At 36.4% G+C, this 19,794-nt stretch overlaps 1 protein-coding gene across 1 annotated transcript in view; it reads right to left on the bottom strand.

Annotated features, from left to right (window-relative positions):
- Positions 1-8,965: 8,965 nt before the first annotated feature.
- Positions 8,966-19,794, bottom strand: part of LOC149186496 (F-box/kelch-repeat protein SKIP20-like) — an 82,877-nt gene continuing 72,048 nt past the window's right edge. The window contains exons 2-3 of the mRNA XM_089409366.1: positions 9,563-9,812; positions 8,966-9,460 (exon numbers count right to left, since the gene is read on the bottom strand). Coding sequence (XP_089265492.1) covers positions 8,966-9,460; positions 9,563-9,812 — 745 coding nt within the window. The remainder of the gene's footprint in view (positions 9,461-9,562; positions 9,813-19,794) is intronic.

Below are 19,794 nucleotides of genomic sequence, written 5' to 3'. Positions count from 1 at the left end.
ACTTTCACTTTCCCTTAGGGTACCTATGCTTATCGAGTTCTTCATTTTCACCTTTTCAACGTCCCAAACACCTTTCAGTGAGTTGTCCTAGCCATGTTTTCTGACTTGATCCATGACTGTGTAGAAGTCTATATGGATGAACTCACGGTATATGGAGATGACTTTTCCCAAGCTCTTGAAAATATAGAAAAAGTGTTGATTATATGTCAAGAAGCCAACCTAGCCCTTAGCAGTAGTAGATGTAAAATAATGCAAATTAAGGTGATAGTCTTGGGCCATCATGTTTCATTTGAAGGAATCAATGTTGATCCAACCAATATTGAGGTGATATCGCAATATTTCAATTCCTAGTACACAAAAAGAGGTAAGTAGCTGTTTGGGACAAGCGGGTTACTATCCTCGATTTATTAAAATTTTTACAAGAATTACAACACCTTTATTTAAACTATTAACTAAGGACATTGATTTTGTTTGGAATGATGATTGTCAACATGATTTTCAGGTATGAAGGGATAGGTTATCCACCGCTCAAGTATTGAAGTGACCAAATTGGTCCTTACCATTCCACATTCGCAAGGATTATTCTGATACCACACTTGGAGTAGTTTTAGGACAAAGGGAAGATCATTCTCCTTATGCTATTTACTTTGTTAGCAAGAATATTTCCTCTGCTAAACTAAACTATTACTGAAAAGAAATTGTTAGTAGTTGTTCATGCCATTAGCAAATTTAGACATTACATAATCACTTATGAGACTTTTGTCGATACCAATGATTATGCCATTAGATTTTTTATGAACAAACCTATCACTAATGGGAGGATTACTAGATGGTTGCTGCTTTTGTAAGAATTTAATATAATTGTGATTCATAGGTCTAGGCAAGATAATTTTGTAGTTGACTTCTTGTCTTGAATGAAATTCATGCCGAAAAATGTACCAAACATAGTACCATTCTCGGATGAAGAATTGTTTTATATATCTACCATTACTCCCTAGTTTGCAGATGTTGACAACTACCTGGTGTCAAGGAAGTTGCCTCAGAATCTATCTACCAGGGTGAAGCATAACATTATACAATGTAGTGCCAACTACTCCTGGATTGATGGATACTTGTTCTACACTAGGCCCGACTTGATAATAAGGAGATGTGTGCGAGAAAATGAGATATTTGACGTGTTGAAGGCCTGCTATAGTGAGCCATGTGGGGGAACTTTTAAGAGAAAAGGACTGCATACAAAGTCCTTCATACCAGGTATTATTGGCCCTCGCTTTTCAAAGATGCCAAAAAGTTTGTATCCAGTTTTGATGCTTGTCAGAGGATTGCAACGTGAATTCCTTTGGATTAGATGCCCCTTTAGACACATATATCAATAAAACCTTTCGAGAAGTGGGAATTAGATTTCATGGGACATATCTCCCCTATGTCAAAGAAGAAAAGGTATATTTTAGTTTGCATTAAATATATTACGAAATGGGTGTCCTCTTCTATTAAGTACCCTTTATTTCATAGCGAAGCCCTTACACTCTTTGTCTTATAATCATTACCTTATCCCTGTCATCATTCCTAAAACACCCCCGTCAACCCTTTCATCTCATTTTAAATCCTCCCCGTCATCCTAATCATTATCAAACTTATCCACTTAAACCACATATGAACCATGGCTATTATCACACCTTCAGCCTTATACTACCTATCACCGTGATAACCGTTCCCATGGAGGAACGATGAGGGTGAAATCATTAGAACTATGAGGATGGAGTCATTGACACAATGGGGACAATTCTCATCAACATCAAGGCAACCAATTTGTTCTTCAATCATAAGGGAATTGTATTCCTATCTCAATATTACAAGCAGAGAGTTAAAATTTTTAATTAGATTTGGAAATTGTGGTTTTACACAAGCATGGGGGTCGATCTTCATGAGCCAATCTTTGGCCAATTTTCCAATCTTTGGCCAATTTTCCTACAACTCTGAGTATCAACAATGCAACAAAGTTCTTGAGTAGCGGGGATGGTTTCCATTTTTAAGAGAATTTCAAGGAGATAATGATAAAGTAGCCCTTAAATTTTCTCAGAACTTTGATGGAGAGCATTTTAAAGTTGTTAATTTGGATTTTAAGGTTATCGAGGAGTCTCTTAGCCACAGTATAGGGTTACCCTCTGTGGGTGAATCATTCTTAAAGGGTTTCCAATTACATATTCCAAATTGTTCTTCATTCCTACAGCCATTCTATCAGTCAGTCAGCTCGGAAAAACGTATACTACCGAGTTGTATCGAAGAGAAATGGCACCCTTTAATCACCATGTTACATCATTTTGTTACCTATGAGGGAAATTATGCTATATTGTTTTTATATCATATTCGACTATTATCACATTTTGTAAAAGATATCAAGATCAATATTGCACATTTCTTGAAGTTAAGCTTGCATAATTTTCCTGGGGAAGAGACATAGTTCAAAGGTCGAGAACGGTTGGTGTGACAGTCACTTAAGCATAGAGGAGAGACCTTGTCATAACATTCCCAAATGACACCTACCCTATATATAACCTTGTCTCTCGTATTTTCGAAAACCCTCATGAATCGACACCCTATTCTAATACTATGAAAGAGAGGTCATCCTCAAAATGCAAAAGGGTAAATAAGTGAAGGAACAAGTGAAGTAGGAGTAGTTAAGACCGACCTAATCCAACTAATATTGTATGGTTGAAAGGTAAAAGATATGCATCGAAAACTCCTGAAGCTCATGCATGGGCCAAACTAATGTCTAAGTGGAGGAAAGCTCTTTTTCTAGCCCAAGTTCTAGCAATTTCCAAGGGAGAGACTTCGATCCAAGGTCGTTGAAGAACTAGAAGCATGAACAAACTTAAGACACCTAAAGTTATAAATTCTGAGTCTATTGATGTTATTTCCTCTCTTGACTTAGATGGAAAGGGATTGCATTCTTCCCCTAAAGAAAGTCTTGTCTTAGCATCTACAACACACATCCCCTTCAGCATTGCACAAGATTTGGAAACACAGTGCCCTATTTAGTCCTTGCCCAACAAGAATCTTAGTCAAAAGGTCAAAAGAAAAGTTCAACAAGCTTCCTTGTGAGGGAAAATTCATATAAAAACACTAGGAGGTAGTGCCTCTCAATAATCAACAACACCCATGAAAAATATGACTCCTATAGTAGAAGAAAACACGAGTATTCATTTAGTGAAGTTGCAGAGAAAGATTATTAAACTTCGTAAGAAAGAAAACAAGTATCGAGCCTTATTTTAGTATGTCAGAGAAGTTACCCATCAAATCAAAGAAACTAATCTTTGGTTGTATTCATGGAATGATGAGATGAAGCAAAAAAACAAGAAATTGCTTCTTAGGAAAATCTCCAAGACGAAGCCCACCAAAAAGCTAAGTGCTCAAGAGTTTTTTTTGTAGTTTTAGAAATGTTTTGTTCCAATTAAACATGGGTTGGAGGTCTTGGTTAAGGCAGCTAGTCTTTGACCAAAGTTTCTTTTGCTACCACGTCGGTACTATTTTTGGCATACTATGAAAACATCCATAAGGACATGCATTCGAATCAGCATGGGGGGGTGTTGGTACTCATTTTTGTCCCCATGTTTCTACCTCTTATCCCTACTTTCACCATCTTTTTCCTATGAAAGTACTCCTACTACCTACCCTATTACCTACGTCACTCCCTAAACCCTACTCATACATGACTAAGAGTTAAATGCACTTAACTCACATCATTTTTCTATTTTTGATTGAATTAAAGTGAATTTTTGAGTCATGTCCCTATATGCTAACTATTTATTCATGGGTTTAGCTGGAAGCTTGGAGATAGGGTTGAAAGATCAACATGAATAGAAGGATGCCTCGTCATCAACCAACTGATCCTTAACGAAGGTCGAGATAGTGTGCCCATGTGGGATCTTTCCTCTTGTTTTGATTGTCAAAAATTACACAATGATCTCTGAGGACAAGCATGATGCTTGTGGGATCAATTTCTTATGTTAAGTGTGATAATTCCAAGGTCGAAGATTTTCTAGATCAGAATCAAATGACAAGTTTCCATCTCTAAAAGTCATATTGGATGTCATAGATTAATTTTCTAATCTTAAGGAGACCATGTGTAAGGACGTGCGATCCTTGAGCACTCCCGACTTGAAGTGCGATGAAGGAAAATTGAAGTGCGAGCTTGACCTTAGCATGCGAAGGTATAATGAAATGTGTAGGAGGGAAGAGCGAAGATTTTATATGCATGGAGGCATGGGTTTGAACGCATGGAGGCCGACCTACGAACATGGGCAAGATGACATGTATCTTGGGCGAGATTGTGATGGAGTAGGGGTGTTGGGCAAGTCGGCTGGGCATCCAAGACTTCACCCTATCTTTGGTATATATTGGAGATGCGTTGGAATCATTTCGACCATCCCTCAACACACAACATCTTTGCTCATGTGAAGAGAAGGCGCAGAACTAAAGGTGGACACACAAGAGGTGAAGGCGCTGATTTGGATGATGCACCCATTCTTGGGCAAGGCCGCACGAAGTTAAGTGTCATTCTCAGTTTTGGGTAAAGGACATGGATAGAGTCGCCCGCCGGTTGAAGAAAGGCGTGCACGAAGTGTGGGCACCCGGTTTGTGCCACAACTTGGCACGGGTTCTTGGGTGACTTGGGTGAGCGCTTGCCCATCATGCAAGTGTGCATGGTGACTTGGTGAAGTGTTGAGATTGTGGACAAAGGTGTGTCTCGGGTGGAGGCACCCATGTGTGGCGACTTGGAGGCGCGACCAAGTTGGGCAAACAACACAATCATGCGACAAGGTGAATGAAGGGTTGGTGAGTCATGTGGCAATCGTGCGGAGGTGCTGACAAGCTAGGCAACCAAGTTTGCTGATGATTGTAAATTTGGCTAAGTATGAAACTTGGAGTTTCCAAGTATACTTGTAAAGCTTGTAACTTGTAAAATATTGTATAATATATTGTCAAGTAGAATCATTGTTCAGGGAGTTTCCCCTCCGTTTATACTATGCAATTGTGTTCTTCAGTTATAATTGCTGATGTTAATGAATGTGTATGGGTGTTAATTGGTATAAAGGAAGCATTAATAATACTTGGTTGCGAAACACAAAGTAAGTAGGAATAAGTGGTTAGGCGTAGTCCATGAACATAAGTATTGGTGAAAAGAAAGTGTTCAGTGGTGCCACACCTCGCCTAGAGTGGTTGAAATACTACCGCAGGCTTGGGTGCGTGATAGTTGGTATTAGAGCTCGGTTGCAGTTGGTGTTGAAGATTGAAGTTGATTCAGGGTTGAAGAAGCTTGACAGTTGAAGACAGTGTAGCAGGTACTTGCAGGTGAAGGAAGTTGTTTCACATACAAGTGAGACAAGTGCTAGTTCAGGTTGTAGGCATCTTGGTGAAGTTGTTGGATGGTCGAAACTAGATCGCAAAGAAGAAGGAAGCTGTTAGCAATGGCAGCTGAATCTCAGGCTAGGTCTAGTCAGGGTGCAAAGGATGCTACTATGGAATTCATGGAAAAAGTGTTGGAGAAGATGGAGGACTTGGAAAATTTTTGGACTAAGAAGATGGACTTGATCAAGAGAGATCAAGAGGCCAATTCGAAAATGAGGGAAGAGCTTGAGGAACTCCGGACTCAACACGAGTACACTGATCTTTTGTGTACACAACTTGAAGTAAGGGTCAAGGAGGTTGAAGAGGCAAGAGACCAAGGTCTTGCACAGATCGTGGGCTTGCGAAAATCTATTGACGAAGCCAGAGATGAGATCGTGGTGTTGAAGAAGGCTGTGAGGCATAACTTAAGTGGAGGAGTGCCTCATGTGAAATTCAAGGAACCGGAATCTTACGATGGTACAGAAGTGCAAAGACTCTTGGTAACTTTCTATGGGACATGGAGCAATACTTGGAATGATTGGGTCTATCTGATGATGAGACGAAGGTCAAGGTAGCTACTCAGATCTTGACAAAAGATGCTAAGATGTGGTGGCGAAGTAGGATGGATCAGATTGCCAATGGTAGTGATGGTGACATTACTTCATGGGATGAGATGAAGAAAGCTTTGCAGACCCATTTCAGTCCTCAGGATGAAACGTGGGAAGCAATGATGAAAATTAAGTTCATAAAGTAGACCAGGAACTTTCAGACATATCAACGGGAGTTTGCAAGTGTGGTTTTTTATCTTCGTGACATGGCAGAGAGGGACAAGGTGTTCAATTTCATTATTGGATTGAAGCCTTGGGTGCATAATGAAGTGAAGAGGCAAAGGATTAGAACACTTGAGGAAGCTTTTGCTGCTGTGGATAGGTTGGTGGAGCATTATGATGAGACTTTTGATGATAGGAAGAAGAAGTCCAATAAGCCAAAAGATAAGAAGAAGGATGATGCTTCGAAATCGGATGATAATTCAAAGACAAAGAAAGCCTTGAACTTTTGGATATGTGCTAGACTGCATATGGTGAAGAATTGCCCTTCTAGACTGAAAGTGGCTGCAATTGCACAATCTAATGTGAAGAATGAAGAAGCTTCTTTTGGGATGATGCAAATATTTGGTGGTGCTACTGCTACAGAGGTGATCTCTCAGAGGGATCCTGAGAGGAACAAGTTGGAGCATGTTCGAATGAAGGTTGGGAGTGCTGATATACTCACTATGCTGGATAGTGGGGTTTCTCACAGCTTCATGGGTGAAGATACTGCGAGAAGAATTGGACTGAAATTTGTACCGGTGAAGGCACAGATGAAGACAGTCAATTCTCCTCCTCATAGTGTTCTTAGTGTCGCTGAAAAAGTGGACACAACACTAGGTGAGTGGACAGGGAAGGTCGATTGATGACTATGAGGGTATGCTAGGAATGTGCATTCCTTTAGTGTGGATTGATGACTATGAGGGTATGCTAGGAATGTGCATTCCTTTATGATGAATTTCCATTGTTACCCTAGTGTATGGGTGATGGGCCATGTTACACGATAAATGGAAATAGTGTGGCGTGTGTCTATTAGTGAACTTTGTGAAGAACAATGTTTCCTTATTTCTTTTGTGCATATTGCTTTCTGTCGATTTTAGTTTCTGGTGTCTATGTGACACAAGGGTGTAGTTATCTTAGTATTCATGAATTTTCCAAGTGTGTAGTAGAGGAGCATTTTAATTGTGGCAAGATTTTTTGTTTTTTTTTTGTGGTTCAATTCATTTTTTCTACGTTTTAGTTTTTGGTGTTTATGTGACCGAAGGGTATAGTTATTTAACTCTTTATGAACTTTTGAGTTGTGTGTGTAATTTGTGAAGTAAGACTTCAGAATATTTTGTAGATACTATTATCGAGCATATTTTCTTGGCGGTATTGATTGTGGTGACCAAACTCTAATTTTCAAGATTTCAATGAGCGTAGAGAATCATGTAAGCCTGGGAGAAATCTATGCAATGGTCACAAGAATCGTCGGAAAATTGGATAGTGCGTTTGTGGTTTGAGCATTTGTATAAAAAATACATGCAAGATATATGAGTAATTACCTTAAAAAGTGCAAAGAGAGGCTCATAGGATTGATAAATTGGAATTGTATAATTGGAAAGTTTGTACTTTGGTTTGAAATAATAATTGTGTATTAGATTTAGGATTTTTAGTGTATTTCTGTTAAGTTGGTAATACACAATTAAAATAATAATTGAAATATTGAGAGATGAAAGTTGACCAATACATAATTTTCCACTTATTTTACCAATGAAATTTTTAGAACTATTGTTAAGAAATATTGATTTTCTAGTTATACCAAATGAAATCTTAGGTACTTATTACTTTTGCCTCATTTTAGGCATTCTATGATGTTTCATGAAGGGGATTCATTATTTCTATTTTTTTCCAATATGACATTCTATGATGTTTCATGAAGAGCATTCATGATTTTTATTTTTTTCCAATCTATGATATGGTGGCATTCAAAATATAAGTTGCATTCTTATTTCAATTTATATTCCCTATGATTAGTGATTATCTCATTAAGGAAATTATATATTTGTTATAAAACAAAATAATGATTTTTTAATACTAATAAAGATTTATATCATAATCATATATTTGAATTATTTCAATCATATTCATAGAATTTATGGAGAGCTGTACGATAATGGAAAAAACAATCAAGAAATGCGAGAGAAGGCACCTCAGTAGTACTCAACCATTCCTGTAAGGGTAATTTTTCTCAGAGAGAACGTGTTATAAAGACATTACAGTAAATGAAGCTCTGTTGTGGAAAAAATGCAAATCATCCCAAGAAATATAATTTCGTTGGATAACACAACTTTAACGGTTAGAGAAAAGAGTCAAAATTGCATATTGTACCTTCCATATGTCCATGACTTCATGAATTGTAACAATGAAGTTTATTCCTCATGGAAAACAGAGACACCACTAATGCTCGAATGTTATGGGTAATGTTTATGGAGGGGAACCTCCTGTAAAGCCGTTCTTGAATATATTGTAATGCTATTTAACATTAATTGTCCGAAAGTTAAATTTGTTTAAAGAACAAGTCTTAGAGATTAATGATAATCGATACTTTTCAAAATGGGATTAAATTACGGTTCATATTTAAAGCAAAATAAGTGAAGGACGCTAGTCAGAGTCCGAGATCAAATAACATATAACGCAATTTCAATATTACCATTTAAAAATAAGTTAACATTATTTATGATGCGAAATATAAAACATATGGAAGAGAAGGGAATATTCAGATTTCGAGGGTTACAGCTGATACAAAAGGATAAGGATAACGAGCAAACACTTGCCCTGCGTCAATAGCCTTCCACTGCCCAGTTGACGGCTGAAAGAAATAGGTGATCGGATAATCTTTCTCATTAACGCCACTTACAAAAATCCACTCACGCCACGGTGCAGCACGGAAAGTAAATTCTAAATTTTGTGGAACAGAAGCTACAGGCATCCACGCATTTTTCTCAGCATCATACTTCATCACTTGTTTTGAAACGATCACATATACAGACAACATCGGAATCCTGCTCCATATTACGCCTTCGTAAACTCCACATGTTTTCCAGCGTCTGCCAACCGCCCGTCTCCTCATCAAAAACTTCCGCGCTACTTAAGGCTGCGACTGCTCCACCAGATGGCATTCCACTTATCACCATAAATTTCCCGTCCAGGTAAACCCCCGCAGGTCCATAGCGGTTTTGAGTCATGGGAGGCAAGATTTCCCACCTGTCTTCTTCCACGTCGTAAGCTTCCACAGTGGACAGAGAGTTGCCATTCTCATCTTCGCCACCAGCGACGTAGATAAGTCCTTTCGAAGAAGAAACTGCAGAGGCGAAGTTGATACGACTAGTGGGTATGTTGGAGCCGCGGCTCCATTTTTTCGACACAAAATCAAAGATGAAGACAACAACGTCCAACCTCACCCACATCTCAGTTTCCATATAACATCCTCCAAACACGACAAGCTTTTCATTCACACAAACCAACTTACGATCAAATGGAATAAGATCAAAAGGACAAGGAATAGGTGGTGTCCTTTCCCACGTCTTCTCCACAGGGTCTTATACTGTTATTCCATAAACAACGGGAGTGAGATTTGATTGAATAAGACATATCAAATGTTGGCTCGTGCCATAGGTCTTTCTGTCCTCATAGAACCGGGGACTACACGTCATTTCCTTCCAGCTTCTGCACACATCCTTCAACTCATCGTGTGATATGTAAGGAGCGCGCAACAACGCTTGCCGTTGGATATCAGTAGGAACATTCAGAAAATCTTCCATTATTGGCAATGATGAGAGATTCGGTGAATGAATGCTGATTAGAAATTCAGTGTTACCTCAGAAACCCTCTTTTGTCTCTTGGATGCGTATATTGAGATTTTATTCTTTCTACTAACACGCTTTTGTCTCTTGGCTGCCTATATTGAGATATAATTCTTTCTATTAATACCTTGAGCAGTTGACCTGAGGTGAACTATTGGCCGACTTTAATGGATGACTACCATTTTCGATGTTCCCTAAAGCTCAGAAATGTTCATCCATATTAATTTGCTTATAATTAATAATTAAAATAGTCATATTCATATTTATATTTATGAGTATTTATTATGAATATTAAATTTTCGTATTCATTATGAATATTAAAGTTGTGCTATATGTTTTTAGATATAAACTATGTAAAATACTTTCAAATCATTTAACATTTTGAGTGGATGATACATTATTTATTTGGTATAATACAAGTTAAAGTAATATAAATTACAAATATAAAAAGTAAGGAAGTAAAACTAGAGAGAGGAGAGAAAAGATCAACCAGGCATCTTCAATATTTTGAAATTGACATTTAACATGGATTTAACTAAATTTATTAGTTTTCAGCCTTTTTAATATCACAAATACTATAAATTCTATTAAACCTAGTCTTTTTAGGATCTAAAATATCTAGTACAAGGCTTCACTATGAATTAGGTGATCTTATTTAATAATTTAGTTTTTGTTCTTTATGTTGGTTCTCTGTGTAATATAAGCAACAATTTCATATTAACTAATAAAATAGGTACATTCTTGTGGCTATTGGCCAACCATTAGGAAAACAACAACAATAGCATACCACAAGCATAGAGCTTTTGTCGATATTACTATATTGATATGATAATGCAATAATAGAACAAAAACATTCTAATGTAGAGTTACTATATAATCTATACCTATAATTAACATGAGAAGCTAGTAGAGAATGAAAATTTGAAGATATATCATATGATTGACGTAGATATTTCTTGTATCTCAAACCCAATCTCTCACATCCTCTTGAATCTCTTCATCTTGGAGAAAATTTCTCTCCATCTAGTTTGTTTGCGTAATATTTATTTTGGTCTTATGCATTTTTCTTAACCCTAATCCATGGTTCCGCGTGCCTTCCATGATGACTTCAATGACCTTGGGTTCTTCCAGGATGAGCATACTAAAGGGTAGATGAGAACCATCGAAATTTTGGGAAAAATTTAACTCTCAATTTACTTGAACGTATAAGATTCAAATGGAGGGGACAAGGAAAGAAAAAGTATTTGATACAAAAATTGATGGGGGAAGTACTTGCAAGCAAAAATATTACCTCTTGCAAACAAAAATTAGAACATCCAAAAGTAAAACTACATCAAAAAAATACAAGAAATGACCAATGTAACCAATATACCTAGATTAGAGAAGGCATGGGCTGGTGAGGTGAGGTTCTCAGTCGAAATGTGCATCCATATCCATGTATATTATGGTTTAGTCAGGTAATGAGGGTTTCTTTCCGCAATGAGTAGAAATAGGAGGAAATAACATCCAGAGAGGAACTACCAATAGTGTTCTTATGCATTTTCTCCATCTATCATCTTGGAGAAAATTTCTCTCCATCAGTTTGTTTTAGTAATATTTATGTTGTTCTTATGCATTTTTCTTAACCCTAATCCACTGCAAACTAGGGATCAAAATAACACATAAATTCTACTTCCTCAACCCAATAGGGCTCCCAAATACTCTACGTATCTACCTATTCCTTCATTTCATTATGCTACACCTTGTGCCTCCACTCTAGCAACAACCTCGTCCAGTGGTTCTCCTTCACTCTTGAAGATTTAATCATAAGCCCTTGCATGTGTATCCCAACATAAAAGAACCCAAAACCCACAACTATGTTTTCGATTTCCTACTGCAAACAACCCACAGTTATTTCATAGTGTGTTGTTTCTATTTTCCATATTTTGTAGTGCACTCTCTCTATGTTGTTTTGTGAAAATCACCCTAATCGTTATCCATTATTCTGTCTGAGTTGAATCTTTTCTCCCACTGACCCCTTTGCAGGGCCCTCATGTTTTGTCTACACAATGCAACCAATGGTGTATGATAAGGGGGTGATGGGCTTGTCATCCATTTAGGCATCCCGTACTCAATCTCCCTTACTACAATGCAGGTCATTAAAACTCAATCACAGGGTTGGTGGCCATTAATGCATAGCCTTGACTTGTCAACTTTCCATGCAACTCCTCCTCAAAACACTAAATCCATGTCCACTCTGCTTAGTGATTCATTGTATTTAAATTTTCGTGATTCATTACATGTATTACAATTCATAATAAAAATTACAAAAGGGATTACAGCGTTGAAAAGTGTAACTAAGTTCAATCTTCATAATCACATTTAATAATTATTTTATGTAAAATATGTAAGGAACAAAAATAAAATTATTGTGATGCCTGACCAATCGGTTTCATGAGCAAGGGATTTTATTTTCATTTAAGGCTCCCATTGAGATATTTTAGGGATTTTTTCATCTATTCATAAAAGTATATAGAGTCGTTGTCATGTATTGAAGGCATATTACACATTGTAAAAGTCAAATTTGTTTTTATATGTCACCCTCCAAGAACTTGTCACTAGTCCTCACTCAAGTCAGCCTATAATGAAAGGGAAAACTCTAGAAAGATATAGTCAGCCTACACGAGTGATCATGTCTGCCTAATAGTCATGGACAAACCACTATATATAGTAGTGGTCAACCTCATTTGGAGGAAAAAAATTCGGGAAAGAAATTAAGGGATAATGAAGTGTGACATTATTGTGGGACCTTTTGTGGGCTAATCTATCCTCATACATGTGAATATTACATATTTGAATCAGGTTGAAGGTTGCAATCATACAAGGGTGATTTAGATTGGGTGAATACTCCACTTAAGGAAGCCAAGTAGATGAGAAAGAAATCTCCCTCCAAAAGGAGACCATTCAAGGATCAAAAAATGGATCTAGGGTTTTAGTTATGAAGCAAAAGGTTACAGACCTACAAGAAGGGGCCAAAATTCTGAAGGAATCAAAGAAGAAGAAGAAGAAGAAGTAGAGAGTTTATCTAAGGTTAAATAGGAGGTATCTGACTTGGTCTTGGAAGGGATCTAGTGTCAATGGTCTTTGTCATGGTCATGGTATTCATACATTGAAGGTTCTACAAGGAGAATTTATTTGGTTTTTCCTAACAAAGAGTGAGAGGTTTGGCCATGGATGACAACCTATATATTGTGTCTCTTGTCTCTTTGTCGTTCATGAATTGGTGATTGTCTTGATAAAAAGAACACAATAGTAACATAGGAAATAGAATATCATAATCAAGAAGTGGAAAGACTCTTTGAGGAAATTATCAAAGTAGAGAAAGCACCTAACTATCGGTGCCCTCGATTTCTCAACATGGTATTGGAGCTAAGGTGATGATTTGGAATTAAACAGGAATGGAACAAATTACATAAATAACCATAAACATAGAGATGTAGCGGAAATAATACTTCATTTCATTAATGTAGAATAATGAAATATGCTTGCAAATAGAAATGGAAAATGAACCAGCTAGGGTGATAGTAGCTTATCTCTGAGAAGAGATGTGGTGGCTACATTCCTCTGAACTGTGTTACAATGAGGCTTGAAGCCCTATTTATTGTTGAGAAACAATGGAAAACCCTTAACATCCAAAAACCTAACCCTAGAAGATGAAACACCAAAGTGTGAGCCCTGTTTTGGGTAAATTGTTACATCAACTTCCATGGGTCGTAACTTGGACACCCAATGTTCGTTTAATGCATTCAATAGCTCATAATAAATATCTATAAAAGCACTACAACTTTAGGAAGATAAACATCAGTCCATGGACCCATGTTGCTCCTATATTTTCCAAAAAATATCATTTAGTGCCTTAAAAAGGCTCCAGAAGTTCACAACCCGAAAAACTACTAAAAATAGTAAATTGTGCTACAATTACAGAAACTGAAAAACTAAAAGAGACAGTTGTGAGGGTCGAAGTGGGATAAGTGGGTGGCCACCAACATCCACCTGGATCAGGTGACAAATTCAAGAAGGGGCATTTAATCAAATAGAGGCACCGATGTTAGTGGAAGGATATCAAAGCACAATTTCAAGATATACATCATACCAAAACACTAGATTGAATAAATCGTGTTCGGAAAAAGTCTTGGGATCATAATAAAGGAGGAAGCAGAAAAAATACCAAAAACCCTAGAAGAATTTCTAGGAACTTCTCTCAACCATCATCTAAGAAGTGGAAGATTTTTCAAAATACCAAAGAATGTTAGATCAAATAAAATTGTCATCATCTTCAAATGGGTTTTTTAAACAATTTGTCTCTCATTAAATCAAATATTTAACCTTTGAAGAACTCCAACAAAGTGATCTCTCTCCAAAATGGAACAAGGATTACTCTTGTAGAAAGAATCTATCAAGAAGTAGTCTTCTATGATCTATATCACTATCAAGTTAAAGGAAGAAGAAACTACAGAAAGAAGCATCTACTCAAGTAAGTATATTTATGACTTCATCTCAATCTATCAAAATGTATTTTTACAAGGGTAGAAACAAATTAGTTGGGGCTTCAAATTTTTCTACATGGAAGAAAAAAATGCATCTAAATCTTATTGAGAATGAAGTCATTGAGCACATTAAGGGGTCAATAACCCAACCTCCTAAATAATATTCTCAAACATTTTCTAAATGCATGAAAGGGGTAGTGAGGGCCTAGAGGATTGATATATAATCCATTAAGGGCTCTCTCATCCCATGTGTATCAAAATTAAGCAGTTCAAAAGATATAAAAACAAATTGGTAGAGTTGTTTTCCGTAAGTACTGTAGGAGAATTCATCTCTCTAAGGAAGTAAATCTACATTTTGAACACTTCAAAGGAAGAAATAATAGCTTGATATTTCATGAGGATTTCAGAAATAAGAGATCAACTTCAAGATCTGTGTGAAATAATGTCTGACAAAGAAATGACCATTATAGTAATAAATGCACTAGGAGAGGAATGGGGTAACTTCACTTCAGATATTTATGGGAAGGAAGGAGCCACTCCTTTTCAGGATATATGGTAATTATGCAATATTGAAGAGACTAGGATAAAGGAAAAAACTAACATTGGATCAAATGAGAAAAGTCAGGCATATCTTGTTATCATAAAGAGAAAAGACAAGTTTTGTAAATTTGGCCCTTAGAAAAAGAAGAACATGGCTAAGATTCAATGTTATGGATGACATGAATATGGGAACTATAGAAGATATTGTACTAAACTTAAGAAGGACAATAACAAGAGAAATAAGGACAAAGCACATATTACCGAAGAAATGGAAGAACCTGAGATGAAGAAGCTTAATAACGAGGAGGCAAGAGATCTCTACTATGAATGAGATAATATGCTCCACTAAAGTACTCTTCAGTTGTGTAAATTATCGCTATATAGATAGGAACCATTGGAAAGAAGATAGGATAAGTCATATTTGAAAACGACATCATGGTAGAAGCATTAGAAGTAAGAGCTCATCAGATTACCATAGGTAATATGAAGGAGGAACAAAATATATGGTAGTCAACTATGAAGGATATATCTCTTGGAACCATCATTGAAAGCTCAAATGACACTTATTGGATAAAGGAAGAAGCCATCTAGGACAAGGCTCATCATACACCAATCAAAAGGGTAACATCTGCATAATAAGATATAAAACATCCTCAAGATCCTCTAAATGGATCTTCATTGAAAGGTTCACCGATCACCAGGGGAAGAATGTGTTTCATCAAGAATTTGAAACTCGTAAAATGCATGAGATGCTGCTATGATGATATAAAAGTGAAGAAGATCAAGGGATTGAAGCTCTTTTAGAAGAAGTTGTTGCTTGGAGTCTCGATGACCCAAAGGAAAAATGGGGTATGTGTGCTTATATTTGATTTTGTGCAAGTCATGTCATATAGTTGCATATATCATGAACCAATGATATATCTTAATAGCATGATCAAAAGAAAGGATATCCTCATTCAAAGAGATGAAGGAATGCATGGGTCACACATTCAGTAGATGAAATCAACATAATATGTCGTCATGTGAAGTATGAGGTGGCTGACTATAATTTAGGAACTCTTTTTAGAAGCTCTTAGGAATGAAATGTGTGAAGAAGGGAAGTACTAGATCATGGAAAATGAAACAATGGTAAAGGAAATCAATATCTGAAAGATCAACAATATTTGACTATGATATATCATTGGAAGATATGAAGACACTGATGGAGACTGAAAAAGAAAGATATCCTTGAAAATATAAATCTTTGGAGATGTGTCGATATGTATGTTGGATGTTGATACAAACTAGAAGATATTAGGATGAAATACCATCACAAAGCTAATGCTTTTAATGTTCATTCCTTTATTTTTAAAGAAATATCTGGATGGGCTTATGCAGGGTTTCCAAGGGAAGAACTATGAATTTCTTCGAAGAGAACCATGTACAAGGATGTAATATCCTTCCAAAGGAGATAGTATGAAGAAAGCATCATGACATGAAGCAAGGCCAGATGTGGACTGATGGATCACTTCCTCATGAAAGGAATAATAAAATGACTGACCCATGGATGAGAGTGATGGATGGTTTCTTCCCTACGAATAAATACCAAAAGATGAAGAATCCATAACAAAGAAGAAATCCATGACATTGAAGGAAGGATCTCTTAAAGAAGTTGGTTATCTTTTCTTCTCCATCTGAGGAGCTATTGCAGGTCCTTAATTAAGAGGGAGCCTGGAAACAAGTTTCTTACTTGGAAGAAACTTGGAAAATTCCTAAGCAAGAGGGAGTTTATGTACATTTCTTTTGTAGGAATGAGTAGCTCCCTTTATTGGAATATATATGTCCTCCCTAATTAAGAGGAATAGATAGACACATCATTTTGGTCTTCACTTGGGAAGATAGAATGGAGGATTTTGTAATCATCTGGCATTTTATGCTCTTTGAGGATGAGGTAGGGAATCCAAGATAATAGTAGTCATTGTTGGAGGATTTGGGATCCAAGGTAATAATTGGGAGTTGGGAATCAAAGATAAGAGTAGTCCTGATGGAACACAACCTGAGAACCCAGGTGGGGTATGTTCCCAAGGAGACAATGGTAAGGGTGTTTATAAATCATTTATCTCCCCAACATTGAGCTCAAATCTTCTGGAGAGATAGATTTGTTAGTGAAGCCTTGATATGTGACAATGTTGGTTGATATGATGATATAGAGATGGGTTACCAATCCAACTCTCCTTATGAGAAATTATTTAGATTAAGAATGACCAAGTACCATTATGAATACCTCCCTAGTTAAGAGGGAGTGATAAAAATTGTAACTAGGTTCAGTCTTCATAATGACATGTAATTATTATTTTATGTAAAATATGCAAAGAAGAAAAATAAAATTATTATAATACTTGACTCATGGGTGTCATGAGCAAGAGATTTTATTTTTAGTTAAGGCTCCCATTGGGAGCCTTTAGGGATTTCTTCATCTAGTAATAAAATTCTAAAGAGTTGTTGTCATGTATTGAAGACATATTACACATTGTAGAAGTCAACTTATTTTTTGTCATTCACCCTCCAAGACCTTGGCACTATTACTCACTCAAGTCTTCCTACAATGAAAGGGAAAATTATAGAAAGATAAAGTTGGCCTACTCCAGTGATCATGTTGGCATAATATTCATGGAAAAATCGCTATATATAGTAGTGCCCAGGCTCATTTGTAGGACAACAATTTGGTTAAGAAAGTACAAGATAATCAAGTGTAAAATTCATTACAGAAGGATCCTTAACATCAAAAAAGAAAGAAGAAAGGATAGTGAAGGATGTTACATGATTGTGGGATTGTTTTTGGGCTAATCCACCCTCACACGTCTGAATATTATGAATTTGAAGGTGTTCGAAGGTTATAGTCATATATGGGTGATTTAGATTGGGTGAAGACATCGGTGAAGGGAATCGAGTAGAAGAGAAAGAAGTTTCCCTATATAAGGAGACCATTCAAGCATCAGAAGACTGATCTAGGGTTTTTCTTATGAAGAAAAAATTTGTAGACCTACAAGAAGAGGTCAAAGGAAGTCGAGAAGAAGAAGAAGAAGAAGAAGAAGAAGAGAAGCATTGATCTAAGGATAAATATGAGGCTTGTGACTTGGGCTTGGAAGGGATCTAGTGTCAAGGGTCTTTGTCATGATCTTGGTATTCTTCAATTAAAGGTTTGAGAAGAAGAAAACGTTTGGTTTTTCCTCTCAAAGAGTGAGAGGTTTTGGCCCTCGTTGATAGCCTATATACTATGTAGCTTGTCCCTTTATTGCTCATGAATTGGTAATTTTCTTGATGAGAAAAACACAACAAGAAGGTCATAATCAAGAAGTGAAAAGACACTCACAAGAAATTATGAAAGTAGAGATATCATTTAATTATCGATGCCCTAGTTTCCTCAACATAGAGAAAGGGTTGTTACACTTGGCATCAATAGTCAAAGTGTTGATATCAGTTTGTACATGACAATTTTTTCATCTGGGAACATGGCCTACCTACTCTTAACACATTTCTCTCCTATCCTAATAGGATTTCTCTCCACATTCAATTTGGCATCAAAATTGAATTGGATAAATCCATACCTTTCTTACATGTCCTTATCACTTTTTATCTTGATGGATTTCTAATCCATCAAGTTTACAGAGATAAGGCCACACAAACCATTACCTCCATGCCCATTCCCACCACCACTTATCTTGAAAATTATTTGTCTTGAAAACTTTTAGCCCAAGAGCTCGCACAAAACCTACTCCCTAATTCCTTTTTAAAGAAAATGCCCGAATAATCCAAGATTCCAAAGTCAATGGTTACTGTCAGGGCCATGGAGGAAAATTTTGATAATTTTGAAAATTTTCTAAGTAGGAGGAATATCACCTGTAGCAAACAAAGGACCAGAATTGCAATGGTGAGATGAATAAGTGAAAAGAATTACAATGGTGAGATGAGGTTGAAATAAATTTATTGAAAAGGGAAAGTTAATAAGTGGAGAAGGAATTGTTAGGGGATATTTCAAGTATGGATTACTTATCGAGCAAGGTGAATGGGACAACTAGACGATGTTGTCAAAATATTTTAGGCAGTTAGACCAACATGGGAGACTTGACAAGTTGGACGGAATTTGAGTGAATGATGATAAGAAAGATGTTTTTAAATATATAAAGGGATAATATTTCTTCAATTTTGGGGGTTTAAGAGGAAGAGGGTTGAGTTTAGTGGAGTTCAATTTAGCCAGTCACTCTATCGTTGAGTTCAAGTGGGGATGATCTTAGTTAGCTTGGTATCTATTGTTCCATTTTTGTTTTCATTGGATTGAGATGGTTATGTGTCTAAATTTTTAATGCTTGAGTCTCTATGCCAGTCTCGTGTCTGAATGTTTAATACACATAGAGATAGTTAATACTTTATTGCACTAATGTTTATACTTTTCTTTGCTTCTCAAGAATATTAGGCTTGTGGCTCACATTTTGGAGTACAATTTTGTAGTGCATCATGAATATTTTTGAAGAAGTAATGTAAATTATGGCTAGGGTGCTTTGTATGTTTGATTTGGTGTTATTTTATCATGATATGCGAGTCATGAATTGGATTTGTTTCTTTGTCTTTTGAGAAAGAATATTGTTAGATTTATGTTTTCATAAAGTATTTTCTAACATATGAATTAATCACACCTTTTAGAACCTATAATGAACATGTTGTGAGTATATTAAAACAATTTATAAACCTAAGAATGTATATAAAACTCTCCCATCTAACTGTAAAATATTGGTTCTATTTGTCCCCCATAGGCAACTTGAGTGAGACTTCATCCACTTCATTCGTGATTCCAAAAGGGTGAGTGTTCGACGAGGCTTTATTGGTCGAGACTACATGTCAATACAATTATGACTAATCTCGTGCCAATAA

Source organism: Pinus tabuliformis, chromosome 3_1 (assembly GCF_031772625.1).
Source record: "Pinus tabuliformis cultivar Carrire ecotype Pingquan chromosome 3_1, CPIR1, whole genome shotgun sequence".
Lineage (NCBI taxonomy): Eukaryota > Viridiplantae > Streptophyta > Pinopsida > Pinales > Pinaceae > Pinus > Pinus tabuliformis.
This window is presented reverse-complemented; position numbering and strand designations above follow the sequence as displayed.